The sequence below is a fragment of the Dermacentor silvarum genome, chromosome 1 (genome assembly GCF_013339745.2).
Source record: "Dermacentor silvarum isolate Dsil-2018 chromosome 1, BIME_Dsil_1.4, whole genome shotgun sequence".
Taxonomy (NCBI): domain Eukaryota; kingdom Metazoa; phylum Arthropoda; class Arachnida; order Ixodida; family Ixodidae; genus Dermacentor; species Dermacentor silvarum.
Genome location: NC_051154.1, coordinates 285,223,606 through 285,245,952, shown reverse-complemented (window position 1 = coordinate 285,245,952; position 22,347 = coordinate 285,223,606). Strand labels below are relative to the sequence as shown.

The 22,347-nt window shown below is 45.7% G+C and overlaps 3 protein-coding genes across 3 annotated transcripts in view; all 3 read left to right on the top strand.

Annotated features, from left to right (window-relative positions):
* LOC125942199 (uncharacterized) overlaps positions 1-4,310 on the top strand; it is a 95,503-nt gene extending 91,193 nt beyond the window's left edge. Inside the window, exon 4 of the mRNA XM_049660350.1 lies at positions 4,266-4,310. The gene's annotated coding sequence lies outside the window, so the exon portion shown is untranslated. The remainder of the gene's footprint in view (positions 1-4,265) is intronic.
* LOC119441256 (serine/arginine repetitive matrix protein 2-like) overlaps positions 1-22,347 on the top strand; it is a 216,629-nt gene that overhangs the window by 124,325 nt on the left and 69,957 nt on the right. The gene's annotated exons all lie outside the window — the stretch shown is intronic.
* LOC125942200 (uncharacterized) lies at positions 11,280-14,539 on the top strand. Its single transcript, XM_049660351.1, has 3 exons — positions 11,280-11,678; positions 12,753-12,856; positions 14,281-14,539. Exons 1-3 carry the CDS (start codon positions 11,543-11,545, stop codon positions 14,425-14,427), a joined length of 387 nt encoding a protein of 128 aa, XP_049516308.1. The 5' UTR covers positions 11,280-11,542; the 3' UTR covers positions 14,428-14,539.

Below are 22,347 nucleotides of genomic sequence, written 5' to 3'. Positions count from 1 at the left end.
AATCAAATTATTCTATACATTTCTAAGTGCAGATGACTCTGAGAATACGCAAAATTACTACTACTTGCAGTGGTTGAGCTGTCGAAGTGGCGCAATCAAAACGCGTGCCAAGCGTCTCAACGCACTGGCTTGCCGGCAAGAAATTTATAGGGGCGTTGCATGGACGCTCGCCAGTGTATGCCTCCGTGGCATAATGGTTACATTATCGGGCTTCTGTGCTATCGAGGTCCTCTGTTCGAATCCTTCCTTCGGACATATTTATTAATGTTTACCTAATTCTTCATTACGCATTTCCTTGTTCAAGATGTGTATGCATGCTGGCTGAACCGCCCAGCTTGCAGCTCCCGTTGACACTAGCGCCAGAGTTCCCTCTAGTAAGTATAGTATGAAATTCTATGATGCTGGCGACATGGAATGCACTGTTGATGATGGAATATTAGAACTACATCTAGTACACTCTTCTTAAAACTTTGGCCTTGCGGCACGTTGGCGATTTTTCACGGGTGTATGATTGTATTTATTAGAACTGTTCACTTGATAAATACAATATAAATAGTAAAAGCAGCGGAAGAATTTTATACTGACCTGTACATTGCTTTGAGTAGTCACGCTACCTGCATTCGAAGAATTAAGTGAATAACGGGATACAGTCTCCTTCTATAAGTAGCGATGAAGTTAGACGGGCCTTGCAAGACATGACCCGGGGAAAAAGCGGCAGGAGAAGATGGAATAACAGTCGATTTAATCAAAGATGCAGGAGACATCATGCTTGAAAAGCTTGGCGTCCTTTATTCGCAATGCCTCACGACTTCAAGAATGCCAGAGATATACTACCCATATAAAAAGGAGACGTTAAAGAATTGAAGAATTATAGGCCCATTAGATTGCTTCCAGTATTGTATAAAATATTCACCAAGATATTTTCCAATATAATCAGGGCAACACTTGACTTTAGTCAACCAAGAGAACAGGCTGGCTCCAGGAAGGGTTATTCTTCGATGGATAACATCCATGTCATCAGTCAGGTCAACCAAGAGAACAGGCTGGCTCCAGGAAGGGTTATTCTTCAATGGATCACATCCATGTCATCAATCAGGTAATCGATAAATTCGCGGAGTACAATCAACCTCTCTATATGGTTTTCATAAGACTCAAAAGGCATTTCATTCAGTAGAGATACCAGCAGTCATAGAGACATTGCATAATCCAAGGAGTACAGGAGGCATAGGTGAATATCTTGGCAAATATCTACAAAGATTCGACAGCTACCTTGATTCTCCCCAAGAAACGTAGAAAGGTACCGATCAAGAGAGGGGTCAAGCAAGGCGACACAATCTCTCCAATGCTATTCACTGCATGCTTAGAAGAAGTATTCAAGCCATTAGACTGGGAAGGCTTAAGAGTGAATATCAACAGCGAATATCAGCAGCTCTGGGGACGAATTACAACAAGTGATTGAGGATATAATCGAGAAAGTATAAGCGTGGGATTGAAGATTAATATGCAGAAGACAAAGTAAATGTTCAACAGCCTGGCAGGAGAATCAGAATTCAGGATCGCCAGTCAGCCTCTAGAGCCTGTACAGGAGTACGTTTATCTAGGTCAATTACTCAAAGGGAAGCCCCTTCATGAGAAGAAAATTCACAGAAGAATAAAAATGGTTGGACTGCATACGGCAGGCATTGCCAAATCCTGACTGGGAGCTTACCAGTATCGTTGAAAAGAAAAGCGTACAATCATTGCATTCTACCGGTTCTATACATATGGGGCAGAAACTTGGAGGTTAACTAAAAAGCTCGAACGAGTTAAAGACCGCAAAATCCGATGGAACAAAAATTGTTAGGCGTAACATTGAGAGACAGGAAGAGAGCGGTGTGGATCAGAGAGAAAACGGGGTTATCCGATATTCTAGTAGACATAAAGAGGAAAAAATGAAGCTGGGCAGGCCAAGTAATGCGTTGGATGGATAACCGTTGGACCATTAGAGTTACGGAATGAATACCAAGAGAAGGGAAGCGCAGTCGAGGACGGCAGAAAACTAGGTGGGGTGATGGAAGTTAGGAAATTTGCAGGCGCAAGTTGGAATCAGCAAGCGGAAGACGGGGGTAATTGGAGGTTGCAGGGAGAAGCCTTCGTCGAGCAGTGGACATGTAAATAGGCGGATAATGCTGATGAAAAAAATATATAACAGAAGAAATATGGAATTTTCCTGCTGACTTTTGTCACCTTGTCGCGTCCATGTATTTGTGCCACCTGCGGCGCGACACCACGACAGGCGTGTAAAATTCTCCCAAGAAGCAAGTTGCATAGAAAGCAAAGGACACACAATGGGCTAGAGGCGCTAGGTTTTTTGTAGCGTTAGCTACACTGGCCTAGCCAAGCCCGTTTCGCGCGGCACATCAAGAGCCGTGCTGCGCATGCGCAAGAATCAGTGATGTCACACGGCTTGCGCACCGGAGCCACCACCTCTCGCGCACTCCGCCGCGCCGCGCGCGACTCACCGCCGCCGGTCTGCGCATTCCAGAGGAGTGACGTCGTAGCCGTGGTAGACGCACTGGCGCCGGCGCGCGCTCGCTGTGCAGCCGCCGTCTGACACTGCGCTGGAGCCGCTGCGCTTCTGACTGGCGTTTGCCAATGTAGGTATAGCCATGGAGAAGGAGAGCGCAAATGCTGCTCAACAGCGCAGAAGAACGGAGAAGCTTGACTCATCGGATCCCGAAGTAGTTGCGTGGCAATTAGCGGTTGAGCGTAGGAGGAATGAATACATGTGCCACATAATACGTATACCGCGTGTGTGTCATTGGAGCAGCAGTAAGCCTGACAATCAAGCTAATCCTTGACAATCTAGACATCCAGGAAAGCTAAGAATAATCAGCTGAACCTTTGCTAACGCTACGTATATATCCTGGCATAGCCGAGCTAAGCCACTGCAACTTTTTTCTTTTTGTCCTTGCCTGTTAGTCGCAATTACACGCCTTCAAGGCTGAACAATGTTGCCCAACCAGCGGTGTTGAGCACGAGCGAATATGTCAGTGGGGTCAGCTTTTCGCTATCGCTTGAATATTTCGGGGATGTGGTTGCTTATTAAGAACATATAGCACGTTGAAGACAAGGCTACAACTGCAGTTACCATCGCAACTAGCGCCAAGTGTGTCCAGTTCCTTCTTCGTTTGCTCTCGTGTCGTTCTACTTGTGGATCACTAAAAAGCTAAATTAGCAACAGTTTCTCGCATATCTTCATACACATAATTATACAGCTCCCAACGTTAGATTAACCACCCCGGCTCTACATAAGTAAGCCTTCTGCATATATTTAGAGATGTTTAAATGAAACAGAAGCCCTACAGTTGCTGTCAGCAAGTATTTGTGATGTGGCTGTGTGTCCTCGCAGAATACAGGATCTAGGGTCTCCGACTTTTAAGTTTATATCCTCAGTATCATTTACTCCTAAATATTTTCAAGTCCCTTTTCTTTATTAGGAAAATACGGCCAATATGAATTGAGCCATCTGTCAGTAAAACATAAGTTCACTGGGTATCAACGCAAAGCTACGCTTACATTATCGCTCGGCTAATCATAATGTCGTACACCAGAAGATTGGACGACGCTATAGTGCACTTCAGGTGCAATGAACACATGCGCTACCTCGTACGGAACTCTAGTCTATAAGTAGTGTTTACAATCATTCACTGCAGAGCAATGGCGGGCTGAACGTCTTAGCTCCTTCTGCAATGCGTTGGCACTTATACTTTGTGTTAACTGTTGTTCTACAAAGAGCCGCTGTTCTATTTCTGCAACAAGTAGCCAGCTGAGCAGACTGGCGTGTTCTGAAGCTTTGCTTATTCACATCTGCTCCATAATACGTCGGGAAGCGCCGTTCCTCGCCTGAAGCTGTCGTGCGCACGATTTCTTTCGCTTGACGTGCACACAGTTCAATATCTGAGAGTTTTGGACATATGCGAACCGCTTCGTTTTGTTTTTAAATGTTAACCTATTTTTGTACAGTCTTATGTGCAATAGCCGTTTGAGTAGTCTGTTCAGTCTCTTGCGCTATAGCTCACAGGAATGGTTCAGAAGCGTCAGAGCACTCAAATAATATTTTCAAATAATTTGCCTCCAATACCGACCTAAATCACTAATTATTTGTAAGATGCAATGTCCAGATTAGCCACCATGAATTGATGGGCAAGAGGAATCTAAATGGGATCAAGGGTGATAATTTTCGATAATGCATGATGCACTAAAAATTATGTTCGTTGTTGCAGGTGTCCCGTCATTGAGCATTGTCCTGAAGATGACCTCGGGATACGCTTTACCGGAGGAAGCTGCTTAATAAATTCCCGGTGGAAATAGTTTTTAATGGGCTTTTGTTTATTTGTACCTTTCTTGAAAAGCGGTTTCTAGTGTTCCCACACGAAATGGGATAAAAAAAAAGCGTCGTCGGCAGACTGACTCTTTCTTGTGCTCCAAATTATCTGCTGTTTTAGTTACAAGAAAATGCTACACTTAAATTCTGCAAGTTGCCACACATATTCATTCCGTTCCTTAATATAGCCGCAACTATTCTTTGAACCAACTACTCTGCACTTCTACTCTGCACTTCTTCCCTCTGCCGTTCCGCATTTTGCAGCATGAATGGAGTACAGTGCGTTAGCGAAAATGTAGTTGCATTTCCGACGAAAATCGCGCAGTAGCAAGTCAGAAGCGGTAATGGTTTCGTTGAGGCCACGTGTGGCGCAGCAGCTTAAAAGCCACCTTCTTCCTTCAATGACAACTACTCCGCGAAGAGGGTTTATATATGTGCATGTTCATTTAAGACGGCGCGTATTGATTCTAGGAACTAGATGTCCTGCATGCAAAGACAGGAGAGAGAGAGAGAGAATAGACTTTATACAAATGAGCCCACGAGCGTAGATAGCACGTCCGGTCTGCAGTGGGTGGTCGCCTCAGTCCAGGAGTCCATAGGCGTTAGCCGCCCTTCTCTCTCGGTGGACCAGGTTGAGCTGGTCCATCGAGGCGGAGCGGGTGAGCGCTGCCTCCCATTGCCGTGTCGTGGGGTGTGCTGTGGTCATGAGCTCTGGTGTGCTTGCGCAAGCCCGTACCATGTGGTAAAACATTGCTCATTGACAGCAGTGTGGACATTTATGGAAATACAGTGCAGTGTGGATATTAGTTTGGAGTTTCCGCCATAGAACACTTGCTCTTGCGTTGCCCAATTTACTGAGGTGAAAAGGACGCTCCGATTGAGAACCTGCAGAAGAAGTACTTGGCGCATGCATTCCTACTACACCTTGTGTCCTCGGGATGCTCAGTTATAGCCCGCTCTGAAGCTTCAAGCCATTTTTCTTGTCCGTTTCTCAAACCTATTCTGCCAGTCATCAAACCAGTATCAAAGAGAGACTGGTTTGTTGAACATGTGGTGACATACCGCAGTAACGTGTAAGAGACGCTCAGGCGGAGCAATTGCAGGCCTCCATCGCCAGACAACGCCCGTCATTTGCTTTTTCTTTCTGGGGTTTTACGTGCCAAAACCAGTTCTGACCACCAATTTTGACCACCTGGGGTTATTTAACGTGCACTACAATGCAAGCACACGGGCGTTTTTGCATTTCGCCTGCATCGAAATGCGGCCGCCGCGGCCGGGATTCGATCCCGCGATCTCGTGCTCAGCAGCGCAACGCCTTAGCTGACTGAGCCACCCCGGTGGGTCCGACATTTGCTACCAACCATCACCGTCTCCACAAGATAGTGTTATTCAATGCCGCAATGCTCGCGGTCTGGGTCCCTTATGAAGCGCAGCGCTTCATTGTTGCGGGGGTTAGCGGAAGGCGCTCCCGTTAGGGCAGGGAAAACAGAAAATTCGGCCTTAGGTGATTGCCTGACATCAACCTCCGACGGCGCCTCGCTATTGAGCCATAAACCGCTTCGGTTTGTCGTTCAACATTTGGTGGACCTCATTCCTGCGCCCTTCAATCGTTAGGCATTTAAATTTAAATGACTAAGTGTAACTGACGCCAACAAACATTCTCGTTCCTTGAAAAAGTGGCCAAATCTGTAAGGTAATTTAGTATCAAGCTGCACATTTCACTTTCTAGGGACGGTGAAGAACACAATAGCGAAGACGGCATTACGACACTCACTGATTATTGGGCGAATCTGGAGCCCAGAAAAAAAAAAAACAAGCGACAGTCAAGCTCAACGATCGCGCCGAGACCACAGTCGGCGATCGTCGAAATTCTGATTTGAGGTTCACGCGCGTCGGCTTCTTTACAATACTCGTCGAAAGTTCCTGACTAATCGCTGGTGCTCGCATACCTTGTAGAAAGTACAACACTATTGGCGTCGTGTAAACAGACTGATTACGCAATGTTTGCCGAGAACATAGGCAACAGATAGGACCAAGGATAACATTCGAACGAGTTCCAAGTCGTGCAGGCGCGTCTTGCGCTTAACAATAACTCAATGCAGTCGCGGGAAAAACGGAGAAACGAGTACACGGGTCAATAGTATCCAGCCCTAAAAATACTGTCCGTGTGTTACAATTGGAAAAACAGGTGTATATGAGTCACGTATACATCAAGCAGATAGAAGCATAAGAATTTAGGGCTGCGCAAAGCGAAGAAGAGTTCAGCAGCAGCTCTTGCCGCCGGTGATGTCCGCTTAAGAGCGCTTCCAGGAGAGAAAGAGAGAGAGCGAGAAAGAGAGAAATTTATTATTCGAGAAAAGCTAGGCGGTCGGAATTCCAAGAGAAATGTTCAAATCTGAAATCCTGCCATGTTCAGGTGATCGAGGCGTAGCTGCACGACCCTGATTGGGGGAAGGAGGTATTGGCCATGCATGTACATATTTTCATCCCTTCGAACACGAACTTATCTGCTCAAAGGTGAAAAAAAAATGTCATTGTTTACTCGTAATTGGTTACTGCAAAAAGAGTAATTGAAGTACAGTGAGCGTTACCTATCAAAATGAGTAATATTTAAATTACAAAATTACCAAAGAACGCCATTCATTGCAAGTATGTATTGACATCTAATTCGTTACGCACAAGTCTGCTGTGAATTAAATCAGCATTGAAATGAATAATAGTGGTGGCGTGGAGCAGAGGTAGAATACCCGGCTTCAAATCTCAAGGTCGTAAGTTTAAATCCTACTCCAGTCCACTACATCTTCAGGCATGGAGTGGTGCCTGACACCGGCAAGAAAAAATATATATTGCCGAGAGCTAGTGGGGCTATACTAGTTCAGGTGCAACCAAACTTGGAAGGCCCACTAAGCTTCATCAAAGTCCCTCCCTCACCAGAACAGGAATTGGCCTCCCTGGTGCAGTATTCGGCCACTACCTCCCTCATGACTTCGACAATTAACCCATGGCCCTCAGTCCCCAGTGGCTGCGGAGCACATGACCAAGGCGCCGGTCAACCTGCTACGCGGCAGAGGGTGCTAAGAATCTCTGGGTCCGGACAGGCCGCCATTGGAAGCTGAACCTCGCAACGTTCAACACGCGCACCATCTCGAGTGAGGCTAGCTTAGCAGGACTATTTGAACAATTATCAGGCATTGCCTGGGATATTATTGGCCTTAGTGAGATTAGAAGAACTGGTGAGGCTTACACAGTGCTGACTAACGGCCACGTCCTCTCCTACAGAGGTCTTCCAGGTAAGAGAGAATCCGGGGTAGGATTTCTAGTTCATAACAACATAGCGGGCAACATTGATGAATTCTACAGCATTAATGAGAGAGTAGCAGTCGTCATAATAAAGCTGAATAGGAGGTACAAAATGAAGGTAGTACAAGCCTATGCCGCAACCTCTAGTCACGATGATGAAGAAATAGAACAGTTTTATGAAGATGTTTAATTAGCAATGAGAAAGGTGCAAACTCAGTATACTGTAGTCATGGACAACTTCTATGCAAAAGTGAGGAAAAAGCAGGTTGGTGAGCAAGCAATTGGCAACTACGGCATCGATTCTAGGAATGCAAGAGGAGAGATGTTAGTAGAATTCGCGGAAATGAATAGGCTCCGAATAATGAATATCTTCTTCAGGAAGCGCAGCAACAGGAATTGGACATGGAAAAGCCCTAATGGAGAAACAAGGAATGAAATAGATTTCATACTCTCTGCCGATTCAAGCATATTGCAGGATGTATAAGTGTTAAGTAAGTCTACAAAGACCATAGGTTGTGAGGTCTAAGATTTCTCTCAATTTGAAGAGAGCAAGAGAGAAATAAGTCAAGAGGAAACAGGCCAACCTAGAGGCAGTAAGGGTAAAAGCAGACCAATTCAGGCTGGTGCTCACCAACAAATATGCAGCTTTAGAAGAGGAAGATAAAGACAACATCGAGGTAATGAATGAAACCGTAACTAAGTTGATCTCAGAAGCAGAGAAGAGAATAAAACATTTATTATTGAAAATTAATAGCCGTTTTGTGGTCGGACCTCCCAGTCCGGAAGACCATTGGCTTTTGCCGCCGTCCGGGCTCGGTTGACCAGGGCTTGTTGCTGTTCTGGGTCCGAGCTGGACAGGGTCGCCTCCCACTCGACTGTCGTCGGATTATGCTTGGCCGATATTTGCGGATTCTGTTGGCACGCCCCGACTATGTGGTATAACGTGGCTGTCTGGGGACAGAATTTGCATTGCGGATTGTATGCCATAGAATCTATCTTTGATAACACATAAGGATTTGGAAAGGACAATGTTTGTAAGCGTCTCCATGCTACCTGCGTTGCCTTATCTAATTTGGGATCAGGCGGGGGTAAAGTGCGTCTACTCAGCCGGAGGTGGTGTAGGATTTCAGAATTTGAAAGAAGGGGCTGAGGATGGTCCTGGTCAGCGAGAAGTTGTGCTGTGGAGGAATCAGCGGAGCCCCGGTGGAGAAGTTCTCGGGCGGAGGCATGATCAATCTCATTGCCTCGAACTCCCGCGTGCCCTGGTACCCACAGTAGCTGTTTCCACTGACCCTCTTGACGATTGGCCGCAGCCTGTTGCAGTATTGAGTGTGCGAGGTGGCCGACTTGACCTCTTGCCAAATTGCGATACTCCGCCTGGGAATCCGTGAGGACAAAGGTGGCTCTTGGATTACGCATGGCTAAGGCTATACCGGCCTCTTCCATGGCTGTGATGTCTAGTCCGGTGGCCGAGATGCAGTCTACCATCTGTCCCCTGTGTACAACGGTTGCCGTGGAGCGGTTGTGCAGGGGTCCGGCGGCATCTACAAAGAAGGCACCTGCGTGATCCGAATACTTGTCGTAGGCTTTGGCTCTGGCCGCCCATACAAAAATCCTTCCTTACTTTCTTTAGAACTCTTATCAACTTTCTATCAACTTTAGTAACATCCTATGTACTTTTACTTTCTATTAACACATGTTACAAGAAAGTTGGTAGGATCTCTTTTTACTTCGGTTTGAAGAAGGTTTGTTTAAAGAAAGTTTAAAGAAAGTTGGTAGGCTCTGTTTTAACTTTCGTTTGTAGGAAGTTTCTTCAAAGAAAGTTTAAAAAAAAAGTTGGTATGCTCTGTTTTCATTTTCGTTTGAAGAAAGCTTGTTTAAAGCAACATTAAAGAAAGTTGATAGGCTCCGTTATTGTTTTCGCTTGAAGCAAGTTCGTTTGAAGAAAGTTTAAAGAAAGTTGGTAGGCTCTGTCTTTACTTTTGTGCGAAGAAAATTATAACAATGGTATTTATTTCATTCATTTGCTCATTTAACACTGCAATAAAGAAGCATAACATGCAATATCGGTAATACAATAATTAGTACGAATAACCTGAGTGCCATACTGATAATTGCTTCCTGCAGTTTAAGAGAAAGCGAGGAGACAGAATAATTTTTGCTATTACGCGTGGTTATATAATCAGCAGTAGCTCAGGTAAAATATATTTGCCTGCCCCAGTGAAATTGTATATTACGTTTCTTTCTATTTCAAAAAAAAAGAGCTACACATTGGTACTCGAACCCGGGACTTCTGCGTGTGAGGCAGAGACGCTACCACCGCTCCACGCATTAGATCAGCTTTTGCAGGACCAATGCATTAACAAGACTTTTTGACATGTCGTAAGGCTGTTGATTTTCCTTCACGGCGCTTACCCTTTTTTTTTCGGAATTAGGCTTCTTAAGAAACCTTTCCTTTACTCTTTTATGGAAACTATACACAAAACTTGGCTTTCTCGCAAATGCAATACCTGCGGTGGCTGTTAAAAGAGCCTTTCTTTTCAAAACTGCGGGTGATCGCTGTGTTGATATATTGACGGAATCCGTACCGCAGCACGGATTCCGTAAACGCTTGCTTGGGCGTACAAGTGAATAATTTACGATTGTCAGTTGGCTGAGTAGCCAGTTGTGTACCTGGCATGGCCGTATCTGTTTGTTTACGTGTGCGTGCAAGCAGTACGCCTGTTGCACTTCAGCCGAAGCTCCAGCTGTTGTAGCACGCCAGCCATCGCCACGTTTTGTCACCTTTATTCCTTACGCTAAGCGGAAATATGGTTTCGTCAATTCAAGATGAGGGCACATATTGTCGAAAGCACTACACTTGGACCATAATTAACGTGTATATGGGCGGTGATCACGAATGTGTGCTCAGTAAGTGTCATATTAGCCCGTAGGCCGTCCGCCATTGCAAGCAGACGGAGCCGCACAGACGGCGCGTGGATTGGCTCATGCTTCAGCTACGACTTCCCCTGAGGGACAAATGCAAATCTCGAAGGCCATGCTCCTAAAGCGACGCGAATCGGGGAGGCAAGTTTCCCTTCGTTAACCGCAGAGTGGCGCTGCTGCAGTGTTTTGTTGCCATTCGGGCACATACCGAACTTCCAAGCAAGAAAGTGCCAAAGAAAATATCTACGATAATTCTAGGGGAAGCTCTTTGTTGTTTGAAGCCAGGACGGGAGTATTGCGGACTAAGATGTACCGAGTCAAGTACCAAGGTATAGACACGTTGTGCTGTGCGTGTGGAGAAGAAGAGGAAACGGCTGAACACCTCATACTTTTCTGTAAGGGGCTTAACCCTACAGTGCAAGGCAACGGGGCTGATTTTTTCAAAGCATTGGGGTTTAGGGACAGTGAAGGCAAAATAGACTTTAAGCGGGTAGAAATAACCAAACAGAGGTTATCTGATTGGTGGATAAAATTAAGGCAGGGGTGAAATTTCACCCACCACAAAGTACAAATTATGTTAATAGCCATGGCTAGGTGGCGTATGCCACCGCCCGATTTAAAGGGTTCAGCCTCATCCATCCATCCATCCATCGTTGCCAATAAATCCAATCCAATCCAAGCAGCTGTAGTGTATGGACCACGTTGGTTGTGCGCGAGTTCGTTGCAGTGAGGCGGTAGTTAAATTTTATATTAGAAGTGCCTAGGGCAAAATGTGCTCCTAATCGTATGCATTAACCATCGCACAACCTCTGGACTCGTGAAACGCCGTGTGTTCGCCGTGTGTTTCGTGCGATGCGCCAGTGTCAACAGCGCCCGTCCGAGCTGCCTTTGTTCCCGCCTGCCCGCGCTCTCTCGTGAAGAGCCTGGTACTGGGGCTTCGAATCACGGTGTATGGAAGAATTTGTTGAAGGTTGTGCTTTCGTGGTGCTGTATTTCATCGGCAGTTCTACAGTGTTTGCGCCGGAAAGAGAGTTGGTGCCACGGTACCTGCGAGACGAAGGAGCGTTTGCTGACTACGTCTTGAAAGGTAAGCAAGTTGGGCGCTTGTGCGCGTTGTTGTAGCTTATGGTTCATGTAATGAGCTTTGTGTAAGTAGAGCAGAGCGCATTCTGAGCGTAAGTTATCCATGTTTCTGTGCACATTTATTAAGCGATTTCACGAAAGTTTCCGTTGATGTGATCGCGTACTTGCATTTCCCTGTGAACTGTGCTACCCCGTCTGATTGCTACGACCGAATGGGAACACGATTATGGAAACACTGAAAGTTACTTTTTGTTGGGTAGTTTCCCGGCAGAAAATTATTCCTTATATAGGCATTTCCGCGAGTACACTGCATGTGTGTATACGTCAATGTGTCATGGTCTTCACGCGTTGGCACAGGATTGCTATGCTTGACGCTTGCGCAGATATTAGCTTGTATGAAGATTTTTTTTGTATACAGTTCAGTTTGAAGGCCCGCGTCGCAAGAACCTGTCTGTATTCGTGTTCTATATTGCAGGGCAGATATACGCCGATATTGCAGTAACGAGGTTTCTTTTTAATAGAGACATCTCAATCAGACGCTGGCTTTTACTATATATACATATTCATCAAAAGAACAGTATGTCAGCTCTTCCAGTCATAGGTAATGTAATGACTGTGCGTTGCAGTAATAAAGTAAGGGCTGTGATTTCGTAGCTATACTTTGCGCTCGATCCTATGTCACTCTTACCACCCACCGTGAAAGGCCGGGTATTCCAGTTCATAACACGGACGGAGCGTCGGTCAAACCACTGACGAAGATCGAGAAGGAATACCATCGCTATACAAACACAGCCTTTTCATGTGCTCAATAATTTTTTCATAATCCAATGCTCTTTTGTTTTACTACATATTTGAGTTTCGGTGATGATTTTCCTGGTAGTCATGTTTCCTGTATTCCCGCCTGGAATCTGACTTGTTACAAGATAGCCATGTAACCTCCTGAGATATAATGATGAGACATTTGTACGAGACGCAGAATAATGTAGCTGCTTGTGTGTGGCTCTTTTTGCAATTCCACATTACACTGATATGACAGGTTTCCAGATTCACATGGCAATAAATTATTCATTTCTTGCAGTTGAAGGCTATGCGGATTCCGGAGGCATCCCGCAGGAACCTGCAGCACTGCCGCAAGCTGGAGAGCACCACGATAACGCACCTGATGTGCATGCTTTCACAAACGTGCGTACAAAACTGTCACTACATTGTGCGTTGTAGAATATGTTTGTGTAATGTGCAATCATTTTACTGTGTGTGCCATTTTCATGATTTCTAGTAGCAGACCACTTGCATTTTGCTTTTGGTCATCTGGAGTGCCCTCAGTTGAATGAACTTACCTAAACTAGCCTCCTCCGAGTTAAATATGACTCTGACTTGAGTAACTATGCATGATATACTCTGTACAGACTGTATATTAATCTAGTCAGATTGCCTATTAAGATAATCATTGAGTAGCATGAGGTCTCGAGATGTGTATCTTTTTGTCATTTTTAATATGGGGGGGGGGGGCAGTCTTGTGAAGCTCACTTCTCACACTGTTGCCTGTGCGCCTATATTGTTCCCTCTAATCGGTCACACTTATGTATTGCATACCGTATTTCATCTCCTAAAATTAACATACAAACAGCACAATGTTATTCTTTATTAGGTAGCTGCTGAATCCCTAGTCACATTATCAGAAGGTCATTCCTCAAGCATATAACAGACCATTAAACTTTGAATGTGACAAGTTCAATATGCATCCCAAGTGCAGGTTGGCATAATGCTGGAAGCTGGTCTCCTTTGTATATTAGAGAAACTTGAGGTGGTAACGCAAACTGCTAAATCATAACAATCTGCCCAGTGTAGTAGTTGCAAGCCACCACGACAGTGCAGCTGAATGCTGAGCGTTCACCGTTACATTGGCGCTTGTTTTTCTGCAGCAGTAGTTGCAACCACGACAGTGCAGCTGAACGCTGAGCGTTCACCGTTACATTGGCACCTTTTTTTTTCTGCGTGCAGTAGCAAGCCACGACAGTGCAGCTGAACGGCATTGGCATTTTTTTTCTGCGTGTCTCTGCCTTTCTCCAGTTGACGTTGGACAAAGCGTGTTCTTTGCTGTCACTTATCTGAAATGCAAACAATCCTTTTTACCTTGTCTTGCTTATTACTTGTCAGCTGCCTAATACACAAGCTTCCGGTGACATGGTAACAGTGCTGACTACTGCCCAAAACTGATGTGTGCATCTGTGGTTTGTGGTATCAAATGCTCACTATCTCAGATTTACTGAGATGTCACAAGGAAGCTTGCTTCATGCTCAAGCTCCCCTGCACTTGGTGGAAATATTGAAGTAGTCACTTTTTAATATAATTTGTTGTGCTTTTAGCAAATTGAGTTTGCAAACTGTGAATAATGCGTACTAGAGGGTTTATAAAAATGTTTTCTACCACCTAAAGACATGATTTAGGCAAAAAGTGCTTTACGCATGTTATCGCATTTATTGAGTTAGGCATATCTTGCTGAAACTGTTCTAAAAACTTTGAATATCTTTTCTGCAACTGATTTACGGCTACATAACTCAAGTGTATGATTCCTAGATGTAACACGTGCATATTCTGTGCAGCAGTACTGTGTCAGCAATGCTTCAGTCACATTTTGGGTGGCGTTCCAATACCCACAAGGACGTCGCCCAAAAAGAAGCTTTGCACCCCGGAGGTGTGGACACCACTCTAAGTATGTGTGGCTAGGCAGTCAGTTGAAATCTTCGTTTTGATTGTGGGTCATTTGAAGTCGAATTCTTGTCGATGACTGCTACATGCTGTCTCGTCCAGATACACAATTCATAAGGCTATTCTAACTATTATTGCATTTTTCCTCCTTTATGCTTGCAGCAAGGGGGATATCAAGAACAGAGGAGACACCAAGACTACATTATAGTCGCTGCTTGCTTGTGGCTTCTGAGGACATGTATGGAAGTGTTGGAAAATAAATATCAGTGTTTGAAAGGATTGGTGTGTTTCGCTAACAGGTACATACTTTTATATCCCACTCATGCTCAAAGTTACATCAGAACACTACTCCAAAATTTTTGGAAATGCTAGAAAGTGGGTAAATGTCGCCAGGATGTTTCTAGGGCAAGCAACGGAAAGTTGGAAAAAAGTTGCAAGGCTGTTTCTAGGGCGAACAGCAAGAAGTTGGAAAAGAGTTACTAGGATGTTTCTAGATCAAGCAACAGAAAGTTGGAAAAAAGTCACAAGGATGCTTCTAGGGCAAAAAGCAAAAAGTATGAAAATAGTTACTAGGATGCTTCTAGGTCAAGCAACAGGAAGTTTGAAAAAAGTTACAAGGATGTTTTTAAGATGTATTAAGACGGTTAATAAACCCTGCTTTTAACGTTTGAAGGATGTTCATTCATCGTTTAAAGAAAGTTTGTAAATAAAATTTTTATTCAATATCGGTGGCCAATAGTCGACAGGATGTTGGTATGAAGTATTTAGGACGTTTAAAAACGGTTTGAAAACTTTCAATAGACCGTTGGTAGGTTCTAGTAACATTTGTCTAAAAACATTTAATTCAAAGTTACTAGAAATTTTTGTAAGGGCGCTCTACTGTTTTCGTGGTGGACGGGATGCATATTACGTGGCAACGGGCGAGTGATGATATCCCGCTGCCATTCTGGTGGTAGTGATCGCTTGCTGGCGACCTGAGTGGGTGGATTGATGCCCAGTGCTTCTAGCGTGGTGCAACCTGCTTTGGTGCTTGCGAGCCGAATGACTTGGTTCATGTAATGAGCTTGGAAGAGTTCTGACGCTGTATTATAGATGCCCATTTCAAGTAGGCTGTCATTCATGGCCCATGGTGGTAGAGTGAGGGCTTTCCGATATGTAAGTCGGAGTAGACGGTCCAGTTTGAGATCGTCCTTTTTGAGAACACGTAGGTACGAGAAGCTGTAAGTGACACGACTGATCACAAAGGCCTGTACGAGACGCAGTGTGTCCGCTTCTTTAATGCCACGGTGTCGATTGGCAATTCTGGATATCATTCGGGAGATATTGGTACAGGTAGTGCGGAGCTTTTGAATTGCTGCGTTGTTGTTGCCCTGATTATTACTGTATGCTCCAAGGACGCGGATAGTGTCCACTTCCTTGACCAGATATTGATGGAGTTGGATATTCAACGGAATTTGGTTGCCACGCTTCCTAAATACCAGGAGTCCTGATTTAGTAGAGGAGCATCGAAGTCCGCAAGCGAGGCCGATGCGCTCTACAGTATCCGCTGCGGAGTGCTTCTTCCATCTGTCCCATGCTGCAGGTGTTGGTCCATATAGTGATATCATCTGCGTATAGAGCGTGCTTGATTCCGGGTATCTCGTTGAGTGCCCTAGGCAGGTCCAGTAGTGCTATATTAAACAGCAGTCGCGAGATTACTGCCCCTTGCGGTGTGCCAGAGTCCCCCATTGTGATGGGGGCAGATTTTGCGTCGCCAGCTCGTATGGTCACATGACGGTTGTGCAGGAAGTCGCGCACGTAGTCGTATGTACGCTGCCCGATTCCGATTCTAGCCAAGTTGGCCAGGATGGCTGAGTGCCGGACATTATCAAAGGCTCCCTGAAAGTCAATCGCCAGAATGGCGCGCTCCTGTGGCGATCGATTATGTCGTACTTGAGTTGGAATAGAACGTCCTGTGTCGATAAATGCGCTCTAAAGCCAAACATTGTATGTGGGAAGAGGTCGTTAGCTTCCATGTATTCAGTGATCCTGATTTGAAGTGCCTTCTCCATGACCTTCCCTGCACAGGAGGTGGGTGAGATGTGACGAAGGTTGTCAATATTGATGGACTTTCCGGGTTTGGGAATAAAGACAATTTCAGCCGATTTCCATTCCTGCGGAAGCATACCTTCTTGCCAATACTTATTAATTTGGTCGGCAAAGAGCTCGAGCATGTCGTCACTTAAGTTGGCCATAAGGATGGTAGTAATTTGGTCTGGACCTGGAGCCGTTTCTCGACGCATCCTGTCAATTGCCACTCTGATCTCTGCAGTCGTGAAGTCACGGTCCATTTCCGGGTTTGCGGTTCCGTTGCATGCGGAAATGTGGTCAGTGCTTACGGACGTATTGATGTATTTGTCCCACAGATCTCGAAAGAGTTGAGCTGTGTCCCCTGCATTAGCATGGATTGCCCGCTGAAGATTTCGACGGGCGGCTCCACGTGATTGTTCCGGGTCTATTAGATACCTGAGTAGGTTCCAGGATGATTTACAGTGTAATGTGCCCGTAAGTGCGTCACACTTGGGGAGCCAATTTTCTTTTGGGAGTTTCGTGGCATATTCCTCTGCCTGTGCCGTGACCTCCGCGATGCGCTGTCTGAGCTTGCGGTTGAGCTTCTGGCGCGTCCATCGTCTGGTCAATTGATGTCTTGCGTCCCAGAGATGGAGCAGATGCTGATCAACTGCTGGTGTTTCCGGGTTAGTTGAGATTGTGTTGGTCACTTCCTGCTTGAGTTTTATAAGGGTTCGTGCCCATTCGTCATAGGAATTGGGCGACTGGTGAAACGGTAAGTTTGCCGTTTTGCGAAAGGCTTGCCAGTCAACCAGTTGTGTTGATTTATTGCGGACTTTAGGCCGACCATATGTTATGGTGGTATGGATGATGTAATGATCGCTGCCCAGCGCTTCCTCGGAGTTTAGCCATTTTGGTTGCGGAGCATTTAGAGTCCTGGTGAGATCCGGGCATGTGTCTCGCGATACGCTGTTGCCAAGCCGCGTGGGATGGTTCGCGTCAGTGAGTAGCGTGAGCCCTTCGAGCGTCATTAGGGTATGTAATTTACGCCCTTTAACGTCTTCAATGACGTAGCCCCAATCCGCCTGTTTGGCGTTGAAGTCGCCTACCAGTATCAAAGGAGCCCGTGCTGCCATGGATTTGGCCTTGCGGATGACCTCCGTAAACGTATGGTGTCGGTCCGCAGGCCGGCTGTATATATTTAGGACGTATATTGATTGATGGAATTTTTGCGTGGCAGAAATTGTACGAATACATATTGTAAGGCAGTGGCCCTGATGTCGAGGTCATGCTGTAAAGCTGCATATTGATTATTGACAAACGTGACTGCCGATATACTATCGGCACTAGCGTAAGCCGTGTACGAGGATAGTTTTGCTGCCTGTTGCCCGATATCTTGTAGAGCTATAATTTCTGGTATCGATTCTAGCGTTTGAATATATTGATGCAGTGATGCTGCTTTACGGCGAAAACTGCGACAGTTACACTGAATTACTGTAAATTGCGGATCGCGACTAGCCATCATGTGACGTAGTGGAGGCGTCGTTGCTGTCTGGACTGATGGATAGAGCTGCAGCTGGCATACCACGTCGTCCAGACAGGAGCTTGACACCCTTGAAATGCTTGCCTTCGTTGAGTTGAGTTACTTGCCTATTGTGTTTGGCTATTATTGATTGCATCTGAGTAATATACGGCATTGCCAGTTCGTGCAGTTTTTTTTGCGTTGCATTCTTCGAGTGTACTGGCGTGCTTCATGATGTATTGCTCTATCGTTTGGGTTATGGTTGCCGTAAAGGCGCTTAATTTCTGCTCCTAGGCCTTGTCCACCAAGTCCACTATAGAGACCTGTGTCGGCTGGTCAGGGAGTTACGACGTTGGGTGATATTGACACGCATGCATGTTTATCTTTCACCGGTGGCCGCTTTCCATCGGCTAACAAATGTTAAACGTTATCGCTCGGCGCAAGACGCACCTGTATCGGAAGTTTCTAGAACGTTATCGATGCTTCTTTCCGTTGCCTGTTTTCACCGACGCTTATGTTATCTGATTGTATGACCGACGCGAATTGTCTACAACTTTCTGGAAGACCCGCGGGCATCAAGGATTAATCTGGAACCTTCGATGACTCAGGTATAAAAGCCGACGCGTTTCGCCGCTGATCAGATTTCGACAATCGCCGACTGTGTTCGCCGCTATCGTTGTGCTTTCAGTGTAGTTTGCTTTTGTGGGCACAGGTTCGCCCAATAAACAACCAGTTTCGTCATACACAGTGTTACGACTGTTTTGTTCACTGTCACTACTACGTGACAATATGAGTGTCTGGTTCTGGAGTCTCGGAAGATGCCGGGGACATCTCGCAGTCTCCTGAAGCAGCTGCTGTAGGGGTTGTCTTGGGACACTTATTTCCTTGTATTTCCTGTCGAAGGCGGGAAATTTCCTGCTGCTGTTGTGCAACTGGCTGTTGAAATTGGGCTAGCGTTCGATTTTGCTGCCCAATAGTGCTTTGAAGCTGTGCGATTATCGGCGATTCGGTATTGCGAGAGCTATTTTGAGTGCGAGGGGAGGCGACCACTGATGCCCAGCTCACCTGAGGTCCCGTTAACTTGAGGACCGGTGGCGTGGTTGTCGTCTGGCCCTGCCGGGTGTGCTGCTGAGCTGGTCGGCGCCCACTGGAGCGTGACCATGACCGGCGCCCCCTGGACCGTGACCGTGATCTGGACGGGGAGCCCGCCCGATTTCCGGAGCGGGACCAGGAGGCCGATCTCTCGCGCGTTTCTTTGCCGGCCACGCTGGTGATGTCTCACTGTCCGTTGTGGTGGCGAGTCGGTGTCCGGCTTCGTCCGCGTGTTTGGCCGGCCGGTAGGTTTGCGGGCTTGGAGGGGGCTGGTTGGCGATATCTGCGCGGGCAGTCGCGAGAGCCGGCAACGTGCGGTCCGCCACAGAGCACACATCTCGGGTGGCACTCGTGACGTTGCGACGCGTCCACTCCAGTTTTGCAGCCTAGCGCGGGCCGTTCGTTCTCTGGCACGGGCGCGGGGCACACGTCCGTACGGTGTCCAGGCTTCCCGCACGTAGCACAAATTGCGTTGGTTTTCCTGTATTTTTGCACCAGGGTGGCTTCGTTGAGGAAGAAGACGCACCTTGGAAGATTGCTGAAGCATCAATCTGGAATATGGAAGATCTCAGAAGCAGCAATTGAACTGGGAGGTAAGGCACCAAGGCAACCAGTAGGTAAGCTCTCCGAAGAAACAAAGGACCTAATAAAGAAACGACAAAACATGAAAATGTCCCACTCTAGAGATCAGCTAGAATTCGCTGTACTGTCAAAACTGATCAACAAGAAGAATGTAAGGGATATTCGACATTATAACGTGGGAAATATTGAGGAAGCCGTAAAATATGGACGCAGCATTAAATCAGTAAGAAGAAAGTTTGGCATAGGACAAGGCAAAATATATGCACTGAAAGGTAAGCATGGTAATATCATCATCAATTTCCATGACATAGTAAAAGCAGCGGAAGAATTCTATACTGACCTGTACAGTGCCCAAGACAGCCAAGCAACTTTCATTCGAAATAGTGATGAACCATATACAGAGGCTCTTTCTATAACTAACGATGAAGTCAGAAGGGCCTTGAAATGCATGACCAGGGGAAAAGCTGCTGGAGAAGATGGAATAACAGTAGATTTAATCAAAGATGGAGGAGATATTATGCTTGAAAAGCTTGCGGCCCTTTATACGCAATGCCTCACAACTTCAAGTGTACCAGAGAGCTGGAAGAACGCCAACATTATACTAACCCATACGAAGTGAGACGTTAAAGAATTGAAGAATTATAGACCCATTAGCTTGCTTTCAGTATTCTATCAAATATTCACCAAGATAATTTCCAATGGAGTCAGGGCAACACTTGACTTCAGCCAACCAAGAGAACAGGCTGACTTCAGGAAGGGATATTCTACGATGGATCATATCCATGTCATCAATCAGGTAATCGAGAAATCTGCGGAGTACAATCAATCTCTATATATGGCTTTCATAGATTACGAAAAGGCATTTGATTCAGTAGAGATACCAGCAGTCATAGAGGCATTGCGTAATCAAGGAGTACAGGAGGCATACGTGAATATCTTAGCAAACATCTACAACAATTCCAAACCTACCTTGGTTCTACACAAGAAAAGTAGAAAGTTACCTATCAAGAAAGCGGGCAGGCAAGGAGACACAATCTCTCCAATGCTATTCACTGCATGCTTAGAAGAAGTATTCAAGCTCTTAGACTGGGAAGACTTAGGAGTGCGGATCAACGGCGAATATCTCAGCAACCTTCCGTTTGCAGATGACATTGTCCTATTCAGCAACAATGGAGACGAATTACAGCGAATGATTGAGGACCTTAATCGAGAAAGTGTAAGAATTGGGTTGAAGATGAATATGCAGAAGACAAAGATAATGTTCAATAGCCTGGCAAGGGAACAAGAATTCAGGATCGCCAGTCAGCCTCTAGAGTCTGTAAAGGAGTACGTTTATCTAGGTCAATTACTCACAGGGGACCCTGATCACGAGAAAGAAATTTACAGAAGAATAGAATTGGGTTGGAGTGCATAAGGCAGGCATTGTCAAATCCTGACTAGGAGCTTACCATTGTCGTTGAAAAGAAAAGTGTACAATCATTGTATTCGACGGGCGCTAACATATGGGGCAGAACCTTGGAGGTTAACAAAGAAGCTCGAGAACAAGTTAAGGACTGCACAAAGAGCAATAGAACGAAAAATCTTAGGACTAACGTTAAGAGAGAGGAAGCGAGCGGTGTGTATCAGAGAACAAACGGGGATAGCCGATATTCTAGTTGACATTCAGCGGAAGAAATGGAGCTGGGCAGGCCATGTAATGCGTAGGATAGATAAGCGGTGGATCATTAGGGTTACAGAATGGATACCAAGAGAAGGGAAGCGCAGTCGAGGTCGGCAGAAAACCAGATGGGATGATGAAGTTAGGAAATTTGCAGGCGCAAGCTGGAATACGCTAGCAGCAAGACAGGGGTAATTGGAGATCGCAGGGAGAGGCCTTTGTCCCGCAGAGGACATAAGATATAGGCTGCTGCTGCTGCTGATGATGATAATGATGATGCTGATGATGATGATGTAATGAAGATGAATCCGGTTGAAATACGGCGTTCGTTGTCAAGGTTTCAATGCTTGGTCCATTCGAAAAGACGCGAGTATTTAAGGTGAAGATCATATCAAGATGATATTTATATCGTGTGACAGCCATGTCTAACTGATAGCACTGCCATGGTGTCTTAATCACTTTGGCCATTATGCTGCTAAGCACGAGATTCCGGGATCAAATCCCGGCCGCGGCCGCCGCATTTCGATGTTGAAGAAATGCCCAATCACCCACGTCCCATCTATTATACACAAGAACCCCATGCGGTGAAGATTGATCCGTAGTCTGCCACTATGGCGTGCCTCAATATAAGATCGCGGTTTTGGCGCGTAAAACCCCACAATTTTATAGAGTTTATTGCAGTGCTCATTGTCATGAATCGCATAACGTACTCTTCTGGTGTGCTAAATTTGATTAAATTGAAATACATAATTTGCTTGCAATTACTAATTTCCTCATAAACATTTTACTCATGTGCCTGACTTTTTCACGAACATAGTATGAACAAATGTTCTTTTCAAAGCACACAATCTCGAAATACAAAACGAAGAGACTTGCTGCCATATGCCCACACTTTCGTTACAGTTATCTGTTTTATAAGTTGCAGAAAAGGCGGTGATATATTTGAGAGTTTTTCATCTCTATATTTCCGCGCAGTCGGACTTCATTCTGAAGCTGGGCGTTATTGTAGGACGTTTTTTGGCCAAAAGCACAATCGGTCGCGAGTTGATTCATCGCTATTGT